General features: G+C 40.0%; 1 protein-coding gene across 1 annotated transcript in view; it reads right to left on the bottom strand.

The window, feature by feature from the left end:
* The window catches only part of INVS (inversin), a 671,909-nt gene that overhangs the window by 480,810 nt on the left and 169,132 nt on the right, over positions 1 to 21,967 (bottom strand). The window contains exon 4 of the mRNA XM_085873805.1: positions 499 to 665. Within this exon, the coding sequence (XP_085729931.1) occupies positions 499 to 665 (167 nt within the window). The remainder of the gene's footprint in view (positions 1 to 498; positions 666 to 21,967) is intronic.

Below are 21,967 nucleotides of genomic sequence, written 5' to 3'. Positions count from 1 at the left end.
CCTCGGCCGAAGGGGCCTCTCCACCTCACCGAAAACCTTCCCGGAGTCCGTCCTGATATTTTTGCTTCAGAGGTTTCCTTCTATCTTTCACCGATCAGGGGATTAGCGCATGCAGAGCCTGAGGAGGTTGGTGAGGAGGAAACATCCCCCCCCCCCCCCGGCTGAGGGGCCTTGCCACCTCGCCTATAATCTTCCCGGGGCCGTCCTGATATTTTTTGTTTCAGAGGTTTCCTTCTATCTTTCACTCTTCAGGAGATTATTGCGTGCAGTCAATCAAACAAACGAACAAACAAAAACTTCAAATTATATATATATATATATATATATATATATATATATATATATATATATATATATATATATATATATATATATATATATATATATATATACATACACCTCCATGATAAGAGATTTATAATTGCATGTTCTTATAATTTAATGCATCCATTGGTAGCAAAATGAGTTGTTGAACTTGGTGATGTATGCAAAACACACCTTTTTTGCAGCAAAATGTAGAGCAGTGCGTTGGTTCTTGTCAGCTTTCTCTACATCAACTCTGGCTTTTACCAAGAGTTCAGCACATTCTTGTCGGTCTGCCAGCACACAGTACATCAGCGGCGTACGACCAAACTGATCTGGCCAGTTTCCTAACCTGGGATCATCTTGAAAAAGAGAAAAGAAAAATCACTCAAAAGTTTCCAGAAATTTTGTTCAAAAAGCCTTGATAAACTAGCGTTTGACTTTATCCGAAATGGTGACATGTATTTTGTCTCGATTTTCGTGTCTGTGCATGTGTGCCTCGCAACCACATCTCAGAAATGTATGGACCGATTTTATTCATTCTTGGCGAAAAGACAATGCATGAGGGTGTACATTTGCACATAATTTTCTTTTCGACATCAGATCCAAGATAACCGACTGGCTGCCATTTTAGTTGTAAAAAAAACCCCGATATCAAACACGTCCTCAACCATTTCTCAGACATGCATTTACTGATATTGTTCAAACTTGGCACCCAGATAAGGAATGACGGCTTACATAAGCAAGTCATCTTTTTTCGAGATAAAATTCAAGATGGCCGACTGGTGGCCATTTATTTTTTACTTAAATGTGTCCCCAACCATTTCTCAGGCATGCATGATCCAATTTTGTTCAAACTTGGCACAAGCACGTACATGATGGCATACATGTAATGGAATAAGACTTAGGGAACATATGTGTGAAGTTTCGCCTCAATCTGTCCAGCCATTCTGGAGGAGATTTTTACAGGGTTTCGGGTAAATCCAATATGGCTGCCAAACCATGTGACCTATGATGTCATAGGTGTCAATGTTTTGTTCTTCATAAATAGGCGGTCATACCTGTAAAGTTTTGCCTCAATCTGTTCAGCCGTTTCAGATAAGAAGATTTTGAAGGTTAAAAAAACAAACAAAAAAAACATGGCTGCCGAACCACGTGAACAATAGCAGCATTTTTTTTCTGTGGACCAATTTATCCCTTGATGACCCTCAAAAATTTTCATACTGATTGGATGTGGTGTTCTATGTATGCAATTATGAAGTTATCAATGCAATCACTTATTCCCCATGTGGAAAACTTGTTATGTGCCAAGTTTCAATTTTTTCCATGGTGCAGTTTTGGAGATACAGAGGTCCAAACTTTTTCCTTTTTTCCAACATGGCTGACACAATTGTCATTAAAATTCATAATTGTCATTAAAACATTCTACATGAGTATTTGTTCCAACAGTGAAAATTTCATGTCAAACCGACAAGCGCTTGCAGAGAAAATAACTCATGTTCTGTGCGGACAAACAAACAAACAAACAAATAATATTAACATTACAACATTGCAAAATAATAACATTATTAATAAGAAAGATGTCATGCAGAGCATGATACTTGCAAAATCCATAAAACAAATTTGACTTCAAAAATAATTGGTGGTTAAATTTAATGACAAATATGCAACTCCTCTTCAAATTTCAAGTCAATCAGATGAAAAATGAGAATTTTAGAAATTCGACCTATGTTGACCGTTTGGCCTTTGTTGAGCTCAAAAATAATTAGTGGTTGAATTCAGCAACCTGATGTACAAATCCTCTTCAAAATTAAAGTCAATGGGATGAAAATTGAGGATTTTATAAATCTCACCTAAGTTGTTTATCTTTGGCCTATGCTGACCTCAATGGTAATACTTGTTTAAATTCAGTAACCTGGAATATAAATCCTCTTCAAATTTCAAGTCAATTGGATAAAAATTGAGGATTTTAGAAATGTCACTTAAGTCGTTGACTTTTGGCCTATGCTGACATTTTGGTCTATGTTGACCTCAAAAATATTTGGCAGGTTCAATTCAGTGACCTGAAGTATAAATCCTCTTCAAATTTCAAGTCAATCTGATGAAAATTGAGGATTTTAGAAATCTCACAAAAGTTGTTGACTTTTGGCCTATGTTGACCTTTTGGCTTAGATTGATATCAAGCATAAATGGTGTTTGAATTCAGTGACCTGAAATATAAATCCTCTTCAAATTTCAAGTCAATCGGATGAAAATTGAAGATTTAAAAAAGTCGGCCTATGTTGACGTTTTGGCCGACGTTGACCTCAAAAATAATTGGTGGTTGAATTCAGTAACGTGATATGCAAATTCTCTTCAAGTTTCAAGTCAATGAGATGAAAATTGGGGATTTTAGAAATCTTATCTAAGTTGTTGGCTTTTGGACTATGGTGACTTTTTGGCCGATGTTGACCTCAGAAATAATAGGTGGTTGAATTCAATGACCTAATCTGCAAATCCTGTTCAAATTTCTAATCAATCGGATGAAAAGTGAAGATTTTAGAAATTTGACATTTGCTGATGTTTGGCCTATGTTGATCTTTTGACCTCAAAAACAATAGGCTTCTTGCTTATGATGAACTCTACCGTGTAGTGAAGTTTTCTGAAGATCAGTTTGAAATTGTGACCTTCACGCGATAAACATAAAAGCAAGAAGACGTCGTGCAGGGCACGACACTTGGAAAGTCCATAAAACAAATTTGACCTTGAAAATAATTGTTGGTTGAATTCAATGACCAAATATGCAACTCCTCCTCAAATTTCAAGTCAATCAGATGAAATTGAGAATTTTAGAAACTTGGCCTATGTTTACCGTTTGGCCTGTGGCCTCAAAAATAATTGGTGGTTGAATTCAGTAACCTGATATACAAATCCTCTTCAAATTTCAAGTCAATGGGATGAAAATAGAGGATTTTAGAAATCTCACCTACGTTGTTGGGCTTTTGGCTGATAACCTCAAAAAGAATTTGTGGTTGAATTCATGAAACTGAAATATTAATCTTCAAATTTCAAGTCAATCGGATGAAAATTGAGGATTTTAGAAATACCACCTTTGATGTTGACCTTTGGCCTATGTTTACCTTTTGACCTTTTGATCTCTAAAAGAATAGACTTCTTCCTTATAACAAAATTTACCATGTGGTGGAGTTTCATGAACATTAGTTTGAAATTTTGACCTGCAGGCAATGTCTACCATGTGGTGAAATTTTGGGAACATCGGTATAAAATTGCGATCTGTAGGTGATAAACAGACAGACAGACAGACATACAGACAGACAGAATAAGAAAATGGGCTGACCAATATCTTGGAAAATCTTCGATTTTGCAAGTAACAAAGAGACAAGCAAACAAGAAAAAGACATCATGCAAAGCAAGATACTTGCAAAGTCCACTCCCTCTCTAAAGGATTCCATGGATACATCAACCATTCTGAATATGGAAGGTTGGTGATTCAAATGTTTTTAAGCAAAAAAGATCACCGTCAGAATCTCCGATAATTATCTCTGATAATTCCGATAATGAAGTGACAGGGTTGCCAGACATCCAATAAATATCGTATTTGTATGATAATTCAACCTCTTGTCTGATAGATAATTGCAAATGCATGATAATTCCATCAATTCCAAAAAATAAAGTAATAGACCTTCAATTTTCAGTTTAAATTTCATAACATTTTTCTCAGTCTGCTGGACAGATTATGACCTTCTCCGCCATGCCTCATACAAATTTTTCACACAGGCATAACTTCACAAAAGCACGTGCACAGAGAGGAACTGAGCAAAGCAATGCACATGTCACTTCCAAGTTCTGACTTCCAAGCATTATGGTGCATCAAACGCCCCCTTTTTTGCGAAAGTTTGAAAAACATAACCGCGATAGGACAGATGTGTTTGAATACATGAAAAAACATTTCTCATTTTTTTTTCAGAATTTTCGGTCATCATCTTGGGGGTCCACATCGGGGTCAAAGTTCAGGAACGCAGCTCCTGCGCATTTTTCAGAATAAGCATTATTTTTCACTGTATAGTGATCAAAACTTGCATCTGGTGGTGAAATAATTCTGACATATAGATGTACATATCTTTGGTGATGTTCCAGTGATATAGAGCCAATCAAATTTCCCGGGAAATTTGCTGGAGAAGCAGAAAACTGGTGATTTTCCCAGAAAAAAAAACAACAAAATAGTAACAAATGCCTCGGTTCTGTCAAATTCATGGCTTTATCACCCAGAATTATGTGTATTCATATCAAGGTACTCATATAATATCATTAATTATCAAGTTTCAAGCGTTTCTGGAGATCCAGATTATCTTTCCTGTCATTCTCAGTGACTTGTTGCACATTCTGAAAGTGTTCTTCAGACCTAGCTGCACCGAGACAGTCCATTCCGAGTTTTATTAGACATTCAGCCGCATTATTAGTTACATTAAGTGCTTTGGTTTTAGATTTTGAAACCACATTGGCTGAAAGTGTTGCCCACTCACTCATTTCATACGTTAAGAATGAATTGTGCAGTTCAAGTTCTCGGAACACAAACCAAGAATCAACCGAGACAAAGTCAGAGAGGCTAAATGTCAAGTGAATGTCCTTGGGGAAGTGAAGCTTTCCGAAGTCTGTACCAAAGCGCCCAATAGGCAATAGTCCAAGTTCCTTTGTCCAAAATTTTCCAGTCCAAACTGTCCAAATCGTCCAAACTTTTACATTCATGATCTGCCACGTGTCAAATTCTCCGAGAAAACACAATTTCCGGGAAAAAGTACTATTTTCCGGGAAACTGTGCCAACAAATTACAAACCAACCGTGTTACAAACATCAACAAAGGAGCAGTACATTGATATGTCAGAATTATTTCACCACCAGACACAAGTTTTGATCACTATACAGTGAAAAATAACACTTATTCTGAAAAATTCGCAGGAGCTGCGTGACTGAACTTTTACCCCGATGTGGACCCCCAAGATGATGACCGAAAATTCTGAAAAAAAATGAGAAATGTTTTTCATGTATTCAAACACATCTGTCCTATCGCCGTTATGTTTTTCAAACTTTCGCAAAAAGGGGGCATTTGATGCACCGACCGAGCATGTGGAGTCATGGAGCGTGGACATGCACATGTCAAGTTGGGGTTAGGGCTTCATTATTTATGTGATTTTTTTTTCTTTTTTAATGACATCATAGTGTGCATGTGAATGCAATGAGTTTAGAAAGTGGTCGTATGTTGGTCCATGGCAAAAAAAATGCATTAGAGCATAAATAAGGATAAAATCAATTACTTTAAACATTACTTACTCATTAAACTAGATGGTATTCATACAATACTTACCCTGCACAGTCAACGATTTTGGAGATATAGAGGTGCAACAATTTTTGGGTTTTTCTAAAATGGCGCCTGCAACACATGACCTATGACATCATGATTATCATTAAAATATTCTCCAGGAGGAGGCGCTCCTATGGTGAAAATTCCATGTCCATCAGACAACAGTTGCTGAGAGAAAAAAATCATAATGATTGGATAAGTGTTGTACTTGTCGAATTATGATGTCATAACAAAGGCACTGATGACATCATCATTAACATATCTTATTCCCCATCGGGGAGTAGTTGACAATAAGCCAGGTGCAATTTTTTCCATGGAGTGGTTTCAAAGATATAGAGGTGCAAAGCTTTTTCCAAGATGGCACTTGTACCACATGATGTATGATATCATAATTATCATCATATTCTACAAGAGGAGGAGCTCCTATGGTGAAAATTTCGTGTCAATTAGACCAAAAATTGCAGAGAAATAAAATTAATTCTGATTGAATCAAGCGCTGTACTTGTCGAATTATGACATCATAATTAAGATACCGATTGCATCATTATTAACGTATCTTATTCCCCAAGGTGAGTACTTGACAATAAGCCATGTTTACATTTTTTCCACAGAGCAGTTTTGGAGCAATCGAGTGCAACTTTTTTCGATTATTCCAAGATGGCGCCTGTACCACGTGAACTCATCATCACACCATTTTAAAGCCCTTTTCCCTGAGCAGGGGTCAGCTTTTTGCAGGCTACAATCATGGCACCCTTTCTTATGGCAATGTTTTTACGGCCGGTTGCCCTTCCTGACACCAACTCTTTCGTAGCCTTCGACACGCAGGGATAATTACCAATATACTGGTGCTCATTTCGCCGACCTCAGGAGGATGACAGGCTGAGTCAACCCCCCTGATGTTAATTCAGTGGCCAGCAGGTCTTGAACTCAGGACCCCGAGGATCCCAAGCCACCACCCTAACCACCAAGCCAACACCAGGCCATGCCTGTACCACATGAACTATGATGTCATAATTATCATTAAAAAAATTCTTCAGGAGGAGCCGCTCATATTCTGAAAATTTCATGTCCATCGGACTAACAGTTGCAGAGGAAATTGTTTTTTTTTCATGCTGATCAGATCAAGCAATGTACATGTCGAATTATGACATCTCAAAGAAGGTACTGATGACATCATCAACACTTCATATTCCCCATTGGGAGTACTTGACAATGAGCCATGTTTCAATTTTTTCTATTGAGCGGTTTGGGAGATATGGAGGTGCAAATTTCTTCCAAGATGGCATCTGTACCACGTGTCCTATGACGTCATAATTATGAATTAAAAAAAATTCAACAGGCGGAAGCACTCATAAGGTAAAAGTTCGTGTCAATCGGACCAACGGTTGCTGAGAAAATGAATTTTAAAAATGCAGACACGCACTCACGTCCGCCACATGGACACACTTATACACATATGCAGCCAAATTCCTATCCATGCTTTCGCTTCGCGAGAGCAGGACAATAAGCTACTGAATCATCAAAATATGGTCAGAATCCATTTCCTCTCCAACAAGTAACCTAAAAATGTATTTTAATTTATTAATTTCGTTTTTAAAACAATACTTTGAAATATGCCTCTGACAATCTGGAGTTGATGTTCTCTGTGTTAACTTCACTGCATTTTTTGTGACATTTCAGTCGAGCTGAACTGTCTACAATGTGATGTCACAAAGTGATAGAAGTTATCATGTAACATCACATTTATCTCCTCTTTCCGAAAATATAATAATTTTCCCCTTTAATATTTGATAGAAGGATATTTTGATCGTTATATTCTCAGGTGGTGCGTAATATTGCACATCATGCTTCCATGTTTTGATTTTCTTTTAAAGGCCGTTTATATAGCAAAGTTGTTATTATACAACTCTCATGCATTGATGCGTTCATCAGGGGAAAAATGGAGTGAAGATTTTGAAAATCTTGGAATGAGGAGATTGGGACCATACTCTGTGCATAGCGTTGGTGCTGCTTAAGCAGTCTCTCTGGCTATTGGGCACAATCCTGGACGAGTCGCCACTCCGACACAGTATACCAAGCATGCTGGCACTCATTTTTCCGACCTCGGAAGGATGGCAGGTCGAGTTAACCCCACCTGGTATTAATTAAACAGCTGCGCTGGATTTGAACTCAGGACCCTAGGATTCACCCTAACCATTAAGCCAACACCAGGCATTTGGAATGAGGCTATGAGAACAAAGTTTCACAGTTTGGTTCACGAATCATGTCCCTTTTCCAAAAAGAATGTGGAGATTTTGAGTTCTGGGAGTAACTTGCTCCCACCTCCTGAAACCCAAATGGATAGAACAACCAATGGGGAAAACGAGCACAGCAGAGCCCATCTACAGTAAGGGGAAAACCAAGAAGCAACAGAAATGACCGTTTATAGAATGACACTACAAATATAAGATGGTCGACAGTTGCAAATTGAAATGTCTCACTTTGCATTGTGGGTTAATGCTGGTGAATTTTTTTTTTCATGTGGATCGTGGGAATCGTACAATAATGTTTTCTGAAAATACGATAATTTTGAGGTTTCAATACGATATTTCCACTTTTCAAATTTGACAACCCTGCAGAGTGAAGTGTGCATGTGCAGAGAGTAGCAGCAAGCTGTGCAGTGATGCTCAGTCTCAACAGTGTTATGGTAAGAATGTTCACTGAAACCCCAAACCATACGTGTGTTGTTGTTTATGTATTTTAGCTCCATTATGAGCTATAAAACACGAATAGACTTAAAAAAAAAACACGGAAGAAGTTAAATGCGTATGAACCGAGCAGCAGCAATAACAATTCCATACGTATGCCATACGGCATATATGCCTACTGAATTCAAGGACGTATAAGCCATGCAATGAAAGATACTATAGCTCTAGTTGCTTTTCTCCGTACTTTACCTCCATTTACTCCACTAGACACATGTATGTGTGTTCAGAGGCTCGGAGCTCAGCGGCACTTTGGGCCGTGTATTACTAATACCTTTTCAAAGCTATCTATTTACCATACTGAGTTTGTGCTCCCTCTGGCACATGACTCCGGACATCTTTCTTCACAAATATAATCACATCTGAACAGACATCAAATGAAAATTAGTCACAAACACTTCACTGAGATATATTTATTTTGATATTGTGTTCATTCATTCATCATCATTGTCAACAAGTCTCAAGACAAGTCTCAAGTCTCAAAATTTGCGACTTGAGTGCGACCAAAGTCCAAGTCGCCGACTCGAGTTGCCATCTCTGCTCTACTCTGTCGTTCTTCATTTTCACATTTCGTGCTTCCATTCCTAAGTAACGCTTCACTTCTTCACCTCCAATTAATTTAACACCACCTGTTTTTCCTTTCATCTCCTTTGTCGTTTCATCTCTAGCCTGCCCTTAGAAACCCCCATTCATTGTCATCGTCATTATTGTTAACAGTAATAGTCCCTGACTAAAATCACCCTGTAAAACCTGCATGGATAATACTTGGAGCAAACATAATTAATGGCCAAAAAGGAGTAAATTATTTTGATTTCTACCAGACCACATAAAAACCTTTCATTTCGAAGAACTCATGCTGAACTCATGCTTTGCATTAATGGAACCGCAACAAGCATCGATCCTTCTCGAAAAGGACAGCGGAAGGATAAACAGCAGAAAAGGACCAAAGCCGTTACTTTTATAGAGCGGTTGGACTTATTGTCAAACTAGCACTGGTTCACAGAAAAATCCAAGGATGCTGCTGAGTAACCATTGCATTTCCTGAAATGTATGTGCTGAGGCACATTCAGGTAATCATTCTCAACATGTTTTTGGAAAATCTCAAGAACAGACCAGTGGTTGTGGTAAATATTCCAACTGAAGTATTAAAAAGTTCCCAATGTTTCAGCATCCAGGAAATGTTTTGTTAATTTGAATGCCATTGAAAATAAAATAACATCGACAATGGAAGGATCAACAGAAGGACTAAGTCTGGTACATCGCGTCTGGATGACACTCAAACTTTCAATGCGTCAGGACAAATAAGGGGACACCAAGAGCGAGTGGGAAGGACTTCAAGCCACACCCTTGCTGGACCAGATAAAAGGCAGGTTCGCCAGCAAGGAGAGTGGGACCGCCGGGGAAGACAACCACCACCAAGGGGTTGGCAGCACCACTGAGGTGACCGGAACTGAACCTTTGCACGAGTGTTGGCTGCTATTGTTGGCTGCCTGTATGACTTTGTCTGAGCAGGTTACAGGCCCACTGGAGTCTGTCTAAAGCAGGAGGTTAATTGCCTCCACACATCTGTGAATGAGATACTAATGGTTTCCACAGAATGCTGATTGTCTGCATGTCTCATCTGTACCAACCAATGAACTTGGCAGTTCCCAACCACCTTTGAACCCATTAACCCCCCTCCCCCTCCCCATATACATTAAGGCCAATGCAGGTATGCATTGTCTGTATCGGGTGAGCTGGAGTCGTACCAAACTCCACTCTTTTCTCTATCTTCTCATACTTTGGCCTACCTTTCTCGATTAATTGATGACGCATCATGTCCTGTGTGTAGCAATAGATAAGAATGTCTAAGTGGGCTCCATAAGTGTTAACGTAATTACTCTCCTCGTGTGTCTTTTTGACTGTGCTTTGCATTATTGTGAGTAAATGTGTTCTTTATGTGGAATATAAGTGAATGTGTTGATGAAATAAATGTCATTGAACAACTAGAGAAGGATGATCAATATATTGGGAATGTATGCTCTTCCAATGAAGCTCAATTTTACTTTCATAGAGCGGTTGGACTTATTGTCAAACAAATACTCTGGTTCACAGAAAATCCAAGGATGCTGCTAAGTAGCCATTGCATGTCCTGAAATGTACATGCTGAGGCACACTCAGGTAATCATTCTCAATACGTTTTGGGAAAATCTCAAGAACAGACCAGTGGTTGTCGCAAATGCTCCAAATAAAGTTTTAAAAAGGTTTCAAACTTTCAGCATCTAGGAAATGTTTTGTTCATTTGAATGCCATTGAAAATAAAATAATTAGTAGCATTTCAAAAAACAAGTTATATTTGACAGGGTCAAATTACATTATTATAAACATTTATTGCAATAAGCCAAATTGTTCCCCAGATAGTTTAAGAGCAGTTACAAAAGAGAGGATTACCTTTTGATAAGCAATGTGCAAGCAAATCCACAAGCAATGAGATGGAAGCAGAAACATTTTTCAGCATTTGTCAATATTTATCCAGGCTCTGGTCTAACTGTGTTGTCAATAAAAAAAAAAATTCAGAAGTGATGTTCTTGTGACAGCGATATAAGAAGGCATTCAAATGAGTTACATAAGTGAAAACAGGGGCATCATGATGAGACAAACATGGTTTAGAAAGTAAAGGTACAATTAATTTTGCATTATGTGACCAAAGTAAGACTTATTAAACTCATGTATCTTAGAAACTGGGAACATTTCCTTGATGTTACCTAAATGTACACAATGAATATAAATCAGGCCATGGGGTTTTTTTTTTTTTGAAGTGCATACAATTTAATTAAATGCCAAAGCAATCATTCAAAACAAAAGAACTTTCATAAATCGCACCTGCCACAAGCTAATGAAAGCAAATGTGAAAATGTGCTGAACATTGAATGAGCATATAGGTGTCTGTCGGTGTAAATGCAAGCTAAACAGGCCATACCATATGCCAAGCAGAATTTTGCATTCCCATATATAGTGCTACAAAATACATAAGAGCAATAGCTTCCCATCAAGACAATTAACATTGCCACAAAACATGTTGGTATCTTACAATTGCTTTGGCTTTGCTTTTCAGCATATTTATTGAGGCTATTTACACAAAAAGGTAAAGGTGTGCAGTATGATGTGGACTTGTGGCATGTCTGCAAATAACTATTTGTTGTTGGCCATTGGTTACATGTTCCAGCTCCAGAAATGTGTGCCGTGGTGCAAAAGGTGAACACATTTTTGCCTTTCCCAGACTGACGCATTTCATCTGACAGTCCCACAGTGAACAGTGCATTCAGCTGTGAGATAGCATTGCCGTTTTCCCCTGTGGGGAACATTAAAATAAACCCTCCCAGAATACCTCTTGCTCATGCACCCTTAAAACAGCCAACAAAAATTTACAGCAGCAGCTCAAAGGCCATGCTAAAAAATTCACGCTTCACTCTGACACAACAGTCGTGAACTAAATAATTATTGGAGCTAACCTAAAATGTCTGTGCATAAAACTGATTTAATGCAAGGAGGAAGTATTTTCTTTGTTGTTTCAAATGAATATATTTTTTTTAATCCCTCATTGTAACTTCAGAATGGTAGTGTAAAGCACAGACTAAGTTTGATTGTGACTCAGGTCACAAATGTTGTGATATCATTGCAGACATTGTTTTTTTATTTTACCCAAAATGTGCATGTGTTTCACAAGGAGATTGAATGAAGGCAAGTTGGTCATGTTTGGTGTGTGAGCAAATATTTACATTTTAAAAATCTATTCAAAGCTCCTCAACAATAAGCGATGAGAAGGATTATTGACCATGCAATTACTTCACAATGCAACAAGCTAGTTCTTCCTTTGATTGATTTTTTTTTTTAATATTGTTCGATTATATACCCTGACTATTGAGATATTCATCGATTAACAGTTCCCTCACATGAAGTCTGAAGATATTTCGAGCCAAAATTTGAGAAAACACATTCACTTCACTTTTTCACTATTTAGATATCCATCTTCACTGAATTTAACTCATTCACGTCACTTTTTCACTATTTAGATATCCATCTTCCCAAAATTTAACTCATTCACTTCACTTTTTCACTAATTAGATATCCATCTTCACAAAATTTAACTCATTCACTTCACTTTTTCACTGTTTAGATATCCATCTTCACAAAATGTAACTCATTCACTTCACTTTTTCACTATTTAGACTTCCATCTTCCCAAAATTTAATTCATTCACTTCACCTTTTCACTACTTAGATATCCATCTTCACAAAATTTAGCTCATTCACTTCACATTTTCACTATTTAAATATCCATCTTCACGAAATTTAACTCATTCACTTCACATTTTTACAATTTATATATCCTTCTTCACAAAATTTAACTCATTCACTAAACTTTTTTACAATTCAGATATCCATCTTCACTAAATTTAACTCATTCACTTCACTTTTTTACAATTTATATATCCGTCTTCACTAAATTTAACTCATTCAGTTCACACATTCATAATAAGATCCTTTTCACCTTTTCATCCTTCATATTGATAAAGGCAGGCAGGGTGCGTATGTGTACGTGTATGTATATGAATACAAACACGATATGCACAAGTAGTGGTACATTCAAAGTGCACTGCCCCCATGCTAAATAAATAAATAAATCCTCCACCACGTCACATTTCCGGGGCGCCAGTGAATGCAACCGTGCAGCACGTGAAGACGGAATTGGGAGGAAGCGGTCTACTTTTGAGGTGAATGTGTACAAGTGATACTTAGTTTATGTGTACAAATGTACTTCTGAGGTAAATATGTACAAATGATACTAACTCGCCATGCAGCATCTGGAGACGGATTTTGAGAGAGCAGTGTGCAATAATTGATTGATTCAATGATTAATTGCGTAATTAAAATAAATAATAGTCGAAAAATAATTGATTTCTCAATCAAATGCCTAACAGTACACCTGAACCACCACTGTTTCATCCGAATCTATAACTCTGAAAATTAAGTAATTCATTGAAAAATGAATAATTGATCGATTAATTGATTAAGGCCCGGTCACACCTTGACGTTTTAGCCAGCGATGGCAACGTATTAAAATGTATGTAAAACGCTGGCTTACGTTGAACTTTTGATGTTTTTTTTAAAGATTTGGACGTATTCATAGCGACTTGGTCTTATGTATAACGCATTGGTAATGGACACAGAACGTTTCGTTGTGTTATAGATAACTTATACCAACGAACTCTGAACCTGTTGTCGGCCTACACAACCGATGCCCAACGATAGTCTAACTTAGGCATAGAGCGTTGCACGCATCGCCGACGATGTCGTGACGTAGCCTATTAAAAGGCTGACACACAACGATTCGAATCATAACTGCCGTAGAAATGGAAGTGTCAACATCACGGTCACACCTTGGCGATCTTGCCAGCATATGCCGACCTAAGAAAAATGTGTCTAAAAGGTTGGGGCATGTCTAATACGGTATGAGTAAGTTTGGTATACGTGAGTAGAACGCTAAAGTTCGCTATCATACGTCGTAGTAAGTAGAGTACGTCAAGAAATTTTAAACATGTTCAAAATTTTACGACGTACTCGGCATATGACACACGTTCCGCATGCGATGGGGATAAGTTTTACACACGATATGTGGACGCTTACACACGTCCACAAAGGCTACTTATAAGCTACTCATAAGTCGAAACACGTCGCGGTAATGTCTTTTTTACGCGAAACTTATTTCTAACTTATGTTTGACGTGCTTTGAACCAATTCTTTACGTAGTCCCAACACACATCGACGTATGTAGACGTATTCCAATGACATCTTCCGGTCGACAAAAAAAAAAAATTAACGTGTTTCTAGCTTACAACTGCCATATAAAGACGTGTTCCCAGCGGTTTTGGGAATTGGAATATAAAAATGCTGCTCATAAAAGGGGAACCCAACAGTGTTTTCGAGTCCTTTTTGAGTCGATGTCCATGTCAGCAGTAACAGTATCAGTATCAGTATCAGTATTAGTAGTAGTTTGTTCATGTTGGCAGTAGTAGGTGAGTGTGAGGGGGAGGTTGTGGGTTATGATGGATCCTCCTTGCGTCCGCGTGTCCACGGGTAGGAGACATCTTTTCACCATTGTTCGAAGTTCTTCGCGGCTAATTTTTTATGGGGCTTTTTCAACAATGAGCTTTGGCTTGTTTTTACGATTTAGGTCTATTCATAACGGGTTGGACAAATGCACAATGAACTAATAATGTGCATAGAGCGCTTCGTTAACTTATAGATACGGTATACCAACGAATAATTATCGTGAAGCCGGCGTTGACAAACTATGCCCAACGATAGCCTAACTTATCCATATCGTGCGGCAGTTTATCTTTGCCGGTGACATAGGGTTTGCTATTCATGGGCTGCCACTCAACGATTTAAATGGCTGCATCTCCACTATTGAAAGTAGACGCTTGCGCTCAACAATTGGATTTTTTTTTACACTCAACGACTTTTAAACGGTACCACTCAGCTATTTTCATTGTTTACAATGAACGATTTAAATTGCTGTCACTCGCCTTTGTTTTTTGACGCTGGGGTTTGGAAATTTGAAGCGTTTCTTCTGAACGTGTTAAAACGCTCAAACTCAACTATTTTAAATAGACGCTGCCGATGGACAATTGGAATCATAGCCAAGCTAGACATCGAAGTGTGAACATCCTCGTCATGCCGAAGAAAAGTTTGAAGAATGCTGCAAATAAGTGTCCTGGCCGTGGCCGTGGACGCTGACGCAAGGACGATCCATTATACCGACGTCTTTCAGCCTATGAGTAACTTAAAAGTAACGTCTGTCGATGTGTGGAAACGATCGCGTAACGTGCCAACAACACGTTAATCATAGGTTAGAAATAAGTTTCGGGTACGCTAAACATTACCTCGGCGTGTCTCAACTTATGATTAACTTACAAGTAGCATGTGTTGACGTCTGTCAACGATCGCAGACCATGCATACAACTTGTGGCCAGCGTAGCGGAACGTGTGAGTCATACGCCGGCATACGTCGTGAAATTTCAAGCATGAAAAAATTTGAGGACAACCAAAAAGTACAACATTTAAAGCTAGCGTACAACGACGTATGGCAGTGTTTTTCAGCGTGCTCTCAATGTTATCAAAACTTACCCATAACGTATTCAACGTGTGCCAGCGTTTTAGAAAAAAAATTCAAAAATCGGCATACGTTGGCTAAACCGTCAAGGTGTGACCAGGCCTTTAATCAATAAATCAAAAATACCCTTTATAGCTAAATCACTTGTTCATTAACGTATCCAAATATAGGTTTCCAAGCTCAAAAGGTGCCTGAGATATTGCTCAGATGAGAAAGAAAAAAAAAAGAAATTAATAAATTGATAATAATCAAATAATTAATAAAATAATTTATTAATAAAAAAATTTAAAAAACAGTTTATGCGAAAGCACATCTTCACTTTTGTCCCCAAATTTCCCCTTCTGAGCTCAAAGGATGGCTGAAATATTGTCTGGACAAACAAACAAGAAAACATGAAAGACAAGTTCTGGAACATTCAAAGTACACTGCCCCCATGACAAATAAATATAAAGCAATCCTCCAGCGTGCGACATCACTGGGATGCCTTCAGCGCCCGGCGATGCCCTCTTGCAGCACATGGAGTTGGAGTTAGGAGGGAGCGGTGTACAATAATTGAATGATTAATTGATTAATTGCATAATTAAAAGATATAAATAATAATCGTAAAATAAATAACTTCTTAATCATTTGGCTGATAGCATTCCGAAATCACCACTGTTTCATCCGAATCTGTAACTTTTTGAAAATTAAGTAATTAATTTAAAAATCAAATAATTATATGATTAATCAATAAATCAAAAATACCCTTTATAGCCAAATCACTTGCTCACTGTCATGTCCAAATATCAACTTCCTCGCTCAAAAGGGGCCTGAGGTATTGCCAGGATGAGAAATAAAATAAATAAGTAATTAATAAGTCGATAATAATATATAATTAATCAGTCAATTGATAAATGAAAAAATAAACAATACATTTTTGCCAAAGCACATCTACACTTTGTTCCCAAATTTCAGCTTCCAAGCTCAAAGGATGGTGCAGATATCGCACAGATAGACATTATTTTGTTTCCATCTTCATTGTTATTCCATGCAGAATCATTTTGATGAGAGGTGAATTGTAATTAACGCTCCACCGTACATCTGTCTTCCCTTCCCCCACCCTCCTTGCTCCCCCTCCCTCCCCCTCGCTCCTCTCGCCTCTATCCCCTGCCCCTCTCTCTCCCTCTTCCTCCCTCTTCTTTTCCCTCCCCCCTTTAGTATTACCGTCAGTGAATCGACGGGTGGTATTTGCTCACACACACACACACACACACACACACACACACACACACACACACACACACACACACACACACACACACACACACACACACACACACACACACACACACACACACACACACACACACACCATTCCATGTAAGGGTGGGGAGTGGGGGGGGGGGAAGAAGAGGAGCATCCATAGCTAGAATGTGATGAGTATATGGACGATATGCATCACATCACTTAGATTTACACTTCTACTTGGGACACATTAGAGGTAAGTTGTTCATGATATGTGCACTGCAGGAGGCAGTGAGCATCCATTATAAAGCAGCATAGGGTAAGGACATTGTTGTGTTACACCTCTTGTCTATAGGGAAGATGAGATGGAGCACTTGATGTAAGTGCAATGGGCATATAAAGCAAGACGTGCATGCTTTGACAATCTCCCCACTGGCCACCGCATAGAGCAGCACATGCCAGCGGGTGTTATGAACAGTAGTGAATGGGATGCTTTGTGGAGGTACGGCCCTGCACACTGGGACGGCCAAATACAGGACCACCTGCTTACTGGAGGGTGGGCCCAAGGGCATAAAACCCACATCCACACATGCACAAAAGATCTATCTCTTTTCTCGAGCTGCTCTTGGCCCACAAGCTCCCACGGTTTTGGACTCTGCTCAGGACACTGCTCTCCCGCCAGAGGAGACTCAGGCCGCCTCGCCATACATCGCTTCAGGTCGTTGACTCAACCCACTGTATCGGAGAGGCATGGAGATGCCTGACACAGGGATTTGCCGTGACATTTTCTCAAGTCTATGCCTGTTCCAATTGTTCATGCGAGTCCGATACATTGGTGCCATTAGCGTGGTTTTAGTTTTCTTGTATATTAGGTTTGTGCATTTGCTACCCCTTGTTTGTTGTCTTGTGTGCTGCATTTGTCCACGTTTCATTGGCTCGACTCCCTGTGTCATTTATTTTCAATAAATAGTAATTTGTAAGAAGCATCTTCATGTCTTTCACTTCCCACGCATGAGAAATACTGCCAGTTCAGCCATATTCTCTGACCTTGGGGAAATATCAAACTACAAGGACTCCCACTAATTGAGTATGGATTGGAATACAAGTGCTGTCTATTTGGAGTGACTTGAAACGATTATTTGGCCATTCGAGGTCTTATACCTCCGACTCAGATGGTCTGTGTGAGCAGATCCTGTGATATGACAATATATACATATTTATGCAGGGAGTGGCCAAAAAATTGATGGAAACACTTAGGTAAATGAGGGAGACCAAGTATATTGAAAGCAATGGCTTCCACACAGGTGTGGTCCATGTGTTAATTCAGCAAATAACATCTTAGCATGCTTAGGGTCATGTATAAAAATGCTCCACAGGCCTATTTGCCTTTAATTATGCCTAGCATGACTGAAAACAGAGACCTCAGTGGCTTTGAAAGAGGGGTGATTGTTGGGGCACTTTGGCAGGAGCTTCAGTGACAAAAACAGCTCAACTTGTTGATGTTTCATGAGTAACATTGTTTTCGGTGATGTCGGCATGAAAATCTGAGGGAAAGCCATCATCAGCAAAGGGCAACAGTGGACCGAAGCACCTACTCCAGGATCATGATATCCGTGCATGAATTTGAAGTGCAAGGCAAAGCAGGTGAGCAACTGCAGATCAATTGACTGTAAATTTCAATCTCGCGTGCGAGCAGCCAGTTTCATAAAACACGGTCCGCCGATAATTCCACAGAGCGGGACATCATAGTCGGGTTAAAGGGCAAAAGCTGCTCATCACACATGGCAATGCACATTTGTGAGTCCAGTGGTGCAAAGAGCACAGGCATTGGACCACCAAGCAGTGGAGAAATGTGATCGGGACAGATAAATCATCCTTCACCATGTTCTCGAAAAAACTGTTGAGTGCACCAGTGGTGCCGACCTGAAGAACTCTACAAGACTTTGCACTTGGTTCCAATAATGAAGGGTTCTGGTGGTTCTGTAATGTTATGGGGTGCATTTGTCCTGCCATGGTCTGGGTGCAGTAATTCCCTTCGAAGGCAAGGTCAATGCCAATCGCTACTTAATGGCACTGAGTGATGATCTTCACCCCATGTTGCAGAATTACTTTCCTGCCGGGAGGGGTGTCTTCCAGGATGACAAGGTCCCCATCCACAGAGCATGTGTGGTCACCCAATGGTTTGATGAGCATGACACTGACAATAAATAAATATATATATATATATATATATATATATATATATATATATATATATATATATATATATATATATATATATATATATATATATATATATATATATATATATATATATATATATCTCCTGGTGTTGGCGCAGTGGTTAGGGCAGCGGCTTGGGATCCAAAAGGTCCTGAGTTCAAGCCCCGTTGGGCCATTGAATTAATACACCAGGGGGTTGACTCAGCTTGTCATCCTTCCGAGGTCGGCGAAATGAGTACCAGTGTACTGGGCCGGTGTATACCCCGGTTGAAATAGGTGAACCATATCCCTGTGTCATAAGAGGCGACCAGGGTTGCGTCAGGAAGGGCATCCGGCGTAAAACATGTGCCAAATCACTATGCGGATCATACGGATGATCCGCTGTGGCGACCCCTAACGGGAGCAGCCGAAAGAAGAAGAAGATATATATATATATATATATATATATATATATATATATATATATATATATATATATATATATATGTATACATATACAATTATATATATATATATATACATATATTGTTATGGGGCCGGGGGGTCAGCCATGAGCGCGACCGATCTGATGGAGCCGAGAGACGGCTCGACCGATCGCCTGGAATGTAAAGGTTGGCGCCCCGGATAACTCCGGAACTGACGGGTCCGCTATCGGACCAATCTTCGCCAATGGATAGGCCACGTGGGGTCGGGTCGATTGCCAACTTCAATTTACCGAAGTACCCACATGGTCTGACTACCGGGGAAGTTCACCCTCAGCCGACTTTGTCCGAATCGAGTCGCTATCGCCAACTCGGATCCGGCGTAACCGAGCCGAATTAGCAAAGTCGGGCCGGACCAAATGAACAAGTTACGAACACTAATCCTCAAACACACGTCATGTTGAGCCAATGAAAGAAACACAGAACGAGCTGTTACATTCAACAATGGGGGTATTTATTAATAATAATGGGGAACTAGGGAAAACGTAAGAGCAGATTTAAACCGACTATACAAAATGCAATGCAATCATTTACAGCACACAAAGCACTTAACAGTTTTCGACTTGATAGACGGGCCCACGGACACACATACGCACACACACACACCCAAGAAATGGTGGCTGATGCCTTTAATGTGGACTTCAGCTCAGAGGGACAGATGAGCTGAAGCCCAGGGTCTGCCTCGGACCTTTCCACCTTGTGTGGTCTTCAAGCTGTTCGGACCGAGCACCAGCGTGGGTGAGCTGGATCCAATCAACGCAATCCGCGATCCTTTCCGAGCTCCGGCGGATCGCCTCGCGCTCGGACCATGTGCTGGTGAGACGAGGCACCGATCCTTCCCGACCTGACGCGTTTCTTCACCGAAGAACCACCGACCAAGATGAGACCAAGAAGTCGCACCAAACCGGGAACCAAGCAGAGACCGCGAAGAGCTCCAAGCACCAAGAAGAGCCAGCCGAGCCAAGATGAGGCCAGGAAGCAGGACAAAAGCCACCGAAGAGGCAACAACTCAAGCCGAGCTGAAACAGCACCAGAACAACAACCATGGAATCTCTCGAGCCAAGCAGAGGGTCCCCTTCATATTCCTCTCTGGCCCGCCTCGCTTCCGGCGTGACTCATTCGGCCTCGTGCGCCGCCCCCCGCAACCGTGGGTGGGGCTGTTTACGTCGCTTTCTGCCGGACCCGCCCCAACCGTCATTCCTGTTTACGTTGCTGAGTCAGCTGTTGAATCACGGGACGCTGTTGAATGTTGAATCACGGGACGGAAGGTTTCTTCTTCTTCTTAGTTGTGGAGGAGGCTCGTTCTGTATGAACCCTAACTATTAAAATGAATCACAGTGCATTAACATAGATTTACCCATTAAACAATGGAAGGTGAGCTATCTATAGAACACGTACTTACCGAGATAACTGAGCGAAAGGACCTGAATGTTGAATGTGATCGATTTCCAAACTCGCAACAATATATATATATATATATATATATCTATATATATATATATATATATATATATATATATATATATATATATATATATATATATATATATATATGTATATATATATATATACACAGTCAAAGGTCGTTACTATGCCACCTCGCTTCTATGCCACTCTCGCTATTATACCACTTTTGCTCGGTCCCGACAAAATTCAATACAAAATAAATTTACTATGCCACCCCTACTCTCGCTACCATGCCACTACTGTGTGACTGTTAAAAGGCACGAGTCGTGAAAAAGTCTGTATTGCGCAGTGCTCGATTATCACACTCACGTCCAAAGGCGAAGCGACGAACTACAGTCCAGCTGCGCACAACATAACTCAATACGTACGCGCATAGTCAGACTGTGTCAAAACACGCGATTCTTCTCCCCGATGCCAGCCACAACAAGCCAATCACAACACGCACAACGAGACACAAAAAAGCGCGAGCACACACACAGACACGCAGGCACACGTACAACAGTGACATCATATTTTTTCAAATTCAGCCCATAATGTCAGCTCAGAAACGCAAGCGAACCGACTTTACGCTGAAGGAGAAGAAGGAGATCATCGATGCCGCGAAGAAGGAGCCGAATCAGTCCAAGTTGGCCAGGGAGATTAGCAAGAAATGGGGCGTCGAAGTTAAGAGAACCACCGTGAAAGGCATTCTCAGCAAGAAGGATGCAATCGAGGCTGCAATCAAAGCTGGATTTCCATCGAAGCGCATGAAGTTGACGCAGGCTCACGACCCGAAGCTTGATGAGGGAGTGCTCATGTGGCTGAAGCAATCAAGAGGACAGAATGTGCCTGTCAGCGGTGATCTGATCAAGAAGGCGATGAAACTGGCCGAGCTGATGCACATCCCAGACTTCATAGCGAGCGACGGTTGGTTGGGCAATTTCAAGAAGCGCCATGGCATCACGTTCAAGACAGTGCAGGGCGAAGCTGGAGCGGTGGATTCGCAATCCCTTCTTGAGTGGCAACAACAG

This window comes from Eptatretus burgeri, chromosome 3, assembly GCF_056783735.1.
Source record: "Eptatretus burgeri isolate ZD-2024b chromosome 3, Ebu_testis_v1, whole genome shotgun sequence".
Lineage (NCBI taxonomy): Eukaryota > Metazoa > Chordata > Myxini > Myxiniformes > Myxinidae > Eptatretus > Eptatretus burgeri.
The sequence above is the reverse complement of the archived record's forward strand: the minus strand, read 5'-3'. Positions and strand labels throughout refer to the sequence as shown.